The 7,341-nt window shown below is 39.3% G+C and overlaps 2 protein-coding genes across 2 annotated transcripts in view; both read left to right on the forward strand.

Annotated features, from left to right (window-relative positions):
* LOC118746513 (trafficking protein particle complex subunit 11-like) overlaps positions 1 to 5,926 on the forward strand; it is a 7,696-nt gene extending 1,770 nt beyond the window's left edge. The window contains exon 5 of the mRNA XM_036480360.1: positions 5,919 to 5,926. Within this exon, the coding sequence (XP_036336253.1) occupies positions 5,919 to 5,926 (8 nt within the window). The remainder of the gene's footprint in view (positions 1 to 5,918) is intronic.
* LOC118746090 (trafficking protein particle complex subunit 11) overlaps positions 5,705 to 7,341 on the forward strand; it is a 45,260-nt gene continuing 43,623 nt past the window's right edge. The window contains exons 1-4 of the mRNA XM_036479853.1: positions 5,705 to 6,144; positions 6,206 to 6,449; positions 6,508 to 6,851; positions 7,177 to 7,300. Coding sequence (XP_036335746.1) covers positions 6,002 to 6,144; positions 6,206 to 6,449; positions 6,508 to 6,851; positions 7,177 to 7,300 — 855 coding nt within the window. The 5' untranslated portion in view covers positions 5,705 to 6,001. The remainder of the gene's footprint in view (positions 6,145 to 6,205; positions 6,450 to 6,507; positions 6,852 to 7,176; positions 7,301 to 7,341) is intronic.

Consider the following 7,341-nt stretch of genomic DNA (forward strand, 5'->3'; position numbering starts at 1 on the left):
ACTACGTAAGTTATAAGCGATCAAATAAAAATACCCAGGTTGCGCAATTTCAACGTATACCTCAAAACGTATGTATGGTATAAAGAAGAGTGAAATATCTAGCTATGCTCTGTTTTTATTGAGTTAAAAGTTCAATTTATGAATGAAATTACCCATATTTTAACTTTTTTTTTTATTTATTTATGTTTATACTATATTCTAACAATCTTTATCTTAATTTGATTTTACTATGTTGTCGAAATAATTATGTGTTCTACTTTGACGCTTATTCAGTTTAGGATCGGTTTCTCTTATGAGAAACCAGCAGTAATCACCCATCATTGCGACGTCCCAGAATCCTTGATATCGATTCTCAATTAATTTCATTTGCTGATGAAACCTTTCGCCATGTTCATCACTTTCGTCGCCAAGATTTGCCGGAAAAAAGCTCAAATGTGAGTGGAGAAAGTGAATTTTTAAAGACATATTTACGCCCATTTTCGCATAATTATTGATTAGGTCGTTCACTATCTGCTCGTAGTTAGGGCTTTTGTGTCTACCGAGAAAAGAAGCAACGACCTTTTCAAAGGATTCCCACGCTGCTGCCTCAACTGATGAGAGTAGTCCTTTGAATTGATTATTGTTGATCAACTTTCTTATTTGTGGTCCAACAAAAATACCTTCCTTTATCTTATTGCAACGACTTTGAGATCAGAACATATTTTGTCAATCATGCTCTTCATATTTGATAAATTTGAGTATTTTTTGCATTTCCTCGTAGGTTTCCTTTGTATTTACTGCATGTGCAATCGGGATAGAAGGCTTTTTGTTACCAATATGCAATAATACAGCCTTCAAACTCAGTTTATTGCCGTCTATGAACAATCGCCACTCTTTTGAATCATATGTTTGACCAAACTCTTTGAATAAACCAGGGATGTCGTTGCAGTAGCATATACTGGTATAGTGTTTCTTGGTATAGTGTTTGGAAAATGGTTCGTGACGAGTTCTACTATATGTCACCTTAACATCGGATGACACAAATTTAAATTGTTGCATACGAGAAGTGTGGATCTCGGCCTTTTCCTTGGATAGTGGAAATCTCTTATCCAATCATTAAGTTGTGCTTGTGACAGAACGTTTCTTTCGTTTTCCATGCGAAATTCAGTACAACTTGATCCCCCGCACTCAGATGTTATTGTTGACAATGGAACTGGATCCGCAACTGCCGTTGAATGTAGGTACGCTAGCATAGGTTACTCCTCTTGATCTTCCAACGCCAAGTACTTTTGTTTGACAAATATAACACTCTATTGAATGGCAAGTAGGTTCTCTCCATATCATTGGTGTATCAAATTTTGTTTGTTGTCCTGATTCCCACTGAATCAATTCTACTCGACACGATGTACACATAGTGTTCGGTGTCCATGGTTTTTCAGCATTTTTAGGCTCAATTCCAAAATACTTGGAGTATAAAGTTTTGATATGATCTGAGAACACTCGTCGTCGCCTTATGATAGTATATTGGCCACACATGAAACAGAACATATCTGGATCCTTATTACACTCAAATTCTCGCGTCCTTTTACTCGTTTTATTTTTTTTAATAAATCACGGTTTTGAAACTAGACTTATGAACTGAACTATCTCCGGCGAGCCTTGAAGATGTTATGAAGCGCATTAACTCATATTTATACTCGGAACAAGAATAAAATTGAAAAAATCAAATCTTACCTAGACAGAAAGGTTCCTTTTTATAACAAGCCGGGAAAAGAAAATACTACCTGTTTTAGATGTAGGCTTTAGAAATTTTCTGTGTCTTATAATTTTGAAAATCTACCTGCATACTTACCCATAACTGACGGAAATACATGTTTATAACTACATGCCTACAGCAGGTTTCGAACCCAACCACTCTTCCTTTCGATGCAACCACTCTACCTACTATAATACAATTCGAGTATTAAAAGTACTATTTGATTTATTTAAAGAAAAAGTGTTATCATTGTTATGGTGTTATTCGTTTTTCCGGAATACCTTTAATATATGTATGTATGTATAGGTACATACATTGAAGTTGCGCAACCTGGGTATTTTTATTTGATCGCTTATAACTTACGTAGTTTTGCATCGATTTTCTTCGATGATAGCTTATTTTTTTTGTAATACAACAGAGCTTAGGGAGAAAAAAAAAATCTGCAAAAAAATAAAAGGTTTTCGAGATCCTTCCCCGCAAAGTACAATTTTTTTTATATTTTTACAAAAAAAATTGAAAAAATCGGTAATGATTGTTCGTTATCTTTGAATCTACAGGGCCTAGCAAAAAGTGTTGTATGCACAGTTTATAGAAAATTTTATTACCTTTTAAAAGCTTCAAACCGTTTTGGAATTGCTTAATTCGTTCTTGAGATATATATGATAAAGTGGCCCCAATTTTTTTTTTTTTGCAAAAACGGTAAATTGCAAATATCTCAAAAACGGTACCATAGAATTAAAAATAACCTTGATTTTCGGAATCAGGGGGTGATTTTACATAAGAATTTCATAACGGCGTTTCTGGTAAAGAGAAAAAGTTGAAATTTGTGGTCCAGTGTTATCTGAGTGGTCGACAGTCGTCGGTAATGTTTAGACACAAAACGAGTAAACTCAGAAAAATAAAACAGGGGGTTCCACAGGGTGGTGTCCTTTCCCCGCTACTGTTTAACTTTTACATTTCAAAGCTCCCTCAACCACCAGAGGGAGTCTCGTTTGTCTCTTACGCCGACGATTGCTCGATCATGGCGACTGGGAATAGAATTAATGACCTGTGTTCGAAAGTAAACGGGTATCTCTCCGAACTTTCTCGCTTCTTCACTACGAAATCCTCTGCGACCCTGTTCACAACCTGGACGAAGGAGGTCAGGCAACCGCTGGGAATTCACGTCGATGGCACACCAATTCCGACGGTGAATAACCCCAAAAGACTCAGAGTAACATTCGACAGCCTGCTCTCCGTCTCTGCGCACGCAACCACTATTGTCAATAAAGTACAGAGCCGCAACAAGGTCCTCAAGTCGCTGGCCGGCAGTACTTGGGGCAAAGACAAAGAAACGTTGCTGGCAACATACAAGGCAATAGTCCGGCCGGTTTTATGCTACGCAGCGTCATTGTGGTCGCCGGGGATTAGTAGGACGCAGTGGACGAAGCTACAGACTGGAAAGCGACAGGATGCCTCCTGATATCGCCCGAACATCATCTCCACGGCGAGGCGCAAATGCTCCCCGTAAAGGAGCACAACATAATGCTCTGCAAGCAGTTCCTGATCGGGAGCAACAGAAGTGGCCACCCAAACAGACAGCTGCTTGCAGAGGAGCCCTCGCATAGTCACGTCAGCAGGCAACTATATGAACTGGCGGACGAAGTCCAGGATGTGCCAAATGAGTGTCCGGCATGCGGAGAGACCCCACATGACTCGAAGCATCTCTTCGCATGCCCGGAAAACCCGACAACCCTAACGGCTTTGTCCCTGTGGACTAACCCAACAGAAGCTGCACGCTTCCTAGGGCTGCCGTTAGTGGAACTTGACGACAACGACTGAGATACCAACCGTCCTGGGCGGGGTTGTTGTAGCCGCCACAACAACAACAATAACAACAACACTTTTCATGAACTTACAGGAAAAAAAAACTCCGCACTAAATCCTGTAACTTCTGACTATGAACAGTTGGTCAGTTGCTCTCTCAAAAGTATTCCCACTTAATTCCCTGTAATTTCTGACCAAATCCTGTAAACCGGACTGCTATCGGAACAGACTACTTGTATTCTATCATTCTTGGTGTTACTGCATGAACCAAAAATCACAATTTTCACAATTTTCATTTGCGTTTATTCGCTTAAAAAATGTTTAATATTCATTTACACAATACATTTTTATATACACATTTTTATATACAAGACATTTTTATAAAACACCCAGTAACCAAAATAGATATCACTGGGGCGGCAGCCCCAGGTTTACAACACAGGAAGGGAATTCTAGTTACCTCATCCTTTCCCAAGGTTACATCACTGTGGCGGTAGAAAGGAGAATTCTTCGTAGTAACTTCCATACCTAAACAAAAGCGTTGGGCGCAACGGTTTCTGACGCCTAGCGTTAGCGCCGAAGTGCCATACATAAACAAAAGCGTCAACGCTACGTCAAATGCAGAAATAACACAAACAATAAGCATAGGTTTGTTTGTGTGTAACACAGAAATGACAGTTTCGCCGTTTTCTGCAGCCAACTTTAATACCTAACGTCCTGTCAAAATCGGAGTATCCAGCCGCTCAGCGTTGACGCCGCGTTGTTTCGGTATGCTTCATACAAATTGTATGGGCATGAGAATTTTTTGACAGCCCGACAACGCTGACGCTTTTGTTTAGGTATGGCAGTAAAGCTGAAATTAGTCAAGAACGTAAACCTACCGGTACGTAAACCCGAGTCAGCTGACACGATCTGTCTTTCCAGAGCGCCATGTAAATGAAAACTCAACACCGCAGAATTTTTCTGTAGTTGTAGCCCGTAGCGCAGAAATCTGCGGAATTTAGATTTTTCCGTGTCACCTGATTTCGTCCTTCTATAGATGGTTGCCACTTCGTCAGTTTCGCAAATGGTTAGAAATCTATAATTTCCTATTCAAAATACGTTTAAAATATTTGAAATTTACTATTGAATAAAGTTGTTTGTTGAAAACTAAGTAGTTTATATTTAGCTACGATCTATAGCACGAAAAGTTGTAGTTGAAAAGGTAAGTTTATGAAAACGCATTGATGAGTGGCAACACTGTAATAAGCAACACTGAGGGCTCCAGTAATCGACAAAATTCTGCGTATACAGACTGCGTTTAAGTATACGTTCTGCGTTCTTGACTAATTTCAGCTTAAGGGTTATGATCCCTAAGCGCGGCCGAAGGCCGCCTACGCAGAAAGGAATTCTACGCAAAAATACTGTGGACGCAAGTAAAATTTCGATTTTTGGCCATTTTTCTAAGAATCCGTTGGGAACCATAGGGGGCCTAGGTGGTCGGGGGTAGAATTTTTGTCAATGGCGGTTCATGCCCTCCCCAAAAAGGTCGGTTGGAGGTGCCACGCCCACTTCCCCTTCGACCACCGCATCTTTAACGAATGGCCATGGTGGAAAGTTTCTCCGCCATTTGTAATAGCAATTGAGAAAAAACTGTGTGACGTTCGTAATTTTGAAGTTTGCTATTTTTGTTTTGCTTCTTGCTTTATGTGTATTTTGTCGGTGGATTATTTCAGTGATTTTTAAGCGATTTTCAATAAGTTTTTTGTGCAAATGGAATTAAAATGGAGTGCGCGGTGATTGGTGCCAAAAACACGTACAAAATAATAATTTGGTTTGCACAAACATGTGCGGCAAAATTGCTTGCAAATTTTTCTTTACGCTTCGTCTTCATATTCTTTGTTTACTTCTCAAAGAAAATAACATGGCGCCGAAATTACAATCGTCAGCCAGAAAATTAATTTTTTCTTTTGCTTCATCTTGTCAGATCTTGTGTAGTTGGATCATGGTGTTATTGCACCATGAATTCACAAAGCCTCCCGTACTCTGTAATCCCGTTCCAACGCTACATTACTCCTGTCTATGTGGCAACGCGTGTAATCAGCTGACCACCTTTTGATTTGGCAATTGAAACGTCAAATAAAGTTGTTGCCGTCATAATTTTCAATAAAATTTTTTCTATAGTGGTTCTTTTGCTGGAGTGCTGTTTTCTTCTCGAATATTTCCAATAAAATTATTTATTGCTTGCCTACGAATAATATTAATTGCAAAACGGGTAAACTCTAAGTTAAAACGTTCATTGCTAACCAGAGGCCATGCAGTTCTAGCAAACGGCTAGTTGCTTTAACTCGGACGTTGGTTCCACAGTTTTTCTCATAATTGTATAGATTTTATTCAGGCAAATAATTGTCTATGCCGTGGTCGTTACTTCAAACATATATAAACATAAACTTATAAGCAGTTAAAGCCCCAAAATCAAGAATGTCCTTCGACAGCAGCGTGCTTCCGTCAGAGCTATTGGTTGCACCACAGCCTCTTATAGGTTTCTGCGGCTTGGACACAACGCACAATCTAGTACACAAGGCTATATGGGATGCGTTTAGCACCAATAAAAAAGCAGATAGGTAAGGCGTATTGTCCCAAAAAAACAACGATTGCATCATTAATATCTTTCCATATTTTCAGAGCTTCTGTGCAATTCAAGATTTTACCACCTGCTTACGAGTTTCCAGTCGCAAAGCCTAAACGTGCTTCCTACGAATGGTACCAACCCAAGGGTGTACTGAAAAGAAATTGGATGCTTAAGCATTTGCATGTACTGCCTGCGGTTGTAGTTTTGTTTCAAGACATGGAATGGAATGACCCTCAATGGTCGGAAAAACAGGTGCAGTGCGCCTCAACAATCCAAAGTCTCAAGATCGCATTACAGGTTTGTTATTTATAAGGAGTGTTCAACTAATCGCTCTCGAATTGGTTGTCAATTTCAGGAACGAAACACTCGATTGTGCCTTGTGCTGTTGCAGAAATCATCACCTTTACCGCCAGGTGAAGACTTACTGGCATCAGAACGCGCTGCCAGTTTAACTACAGCTTGTAGTATTAATATTAAAATGTTATTCATCCTGCCGCATACTGAGCATTTAATGGGCTATACATTACGCTTGGAATCTGCGTTCCTAGACATGGCTCAATCCTATTACGCACTCATGTCCAAACGTATACGTGCACATCGTGATCAATTAACTGCTGCGCACACAACACTCAAAATACGACATCAATTTAAGTTAGGTTTTGTTGCGGAGATAAGACAAGATTTCAGCACTGCACTGAAGTAAGTAGGCATTGCACGACTATGGTAGCAGTTATGAATGATGAGATTTCCAGTTTGACACCTTACATTATTCATATCTAGAGTGCTCACAGTTTCTTGGTATAGGTAATACGTGAATATACTGTTTGCGTTAATTTAATATGTGTCTTAAAACAAAACGGCGGCGATATCGCAGACTTTACCGAAAACGCAGCAGTCTTTTAAAGATAAAACGCGATAAAAATAACACCTTTATAATAGGAAACTGTGAGAACCACGACTTTAAAACTCGTAATAAATCTGCTTTAACTACAAATACATTTACTCTTTTAAAACTTTTTTGCAGACATTTTACTCAGGCATATGCCACACTCGATGAGATACGTATCACTGATGCCAATTGCCTCGAAATGAAAACCATAGCCGGGTTCTTGAATTACAAATTATGTCGGTTAATGTTTAAGTTAAAGGTGCCGCGTGATGCAATCAACCACTTTATAAGTCACATAGA

The sequence above is a fragment of the Rhagoletis pomonella genome, unplaced genomic scaffold (genome assembly GCF_013731165.1).
Source record: "Rhagoletis pomonella isolate Grant_MI unplaced genomic scaffold, Rhpom_1.0 Rhpom_scaffold_00010, whole genome shotgun sequence".
NCBI classification, from domain to species: Eukaryota; Metazoa; Arthropoda; class Insecta; order Diptera; family Tephritidae; genus Rhagoletis; species Rhagoletis pomonella.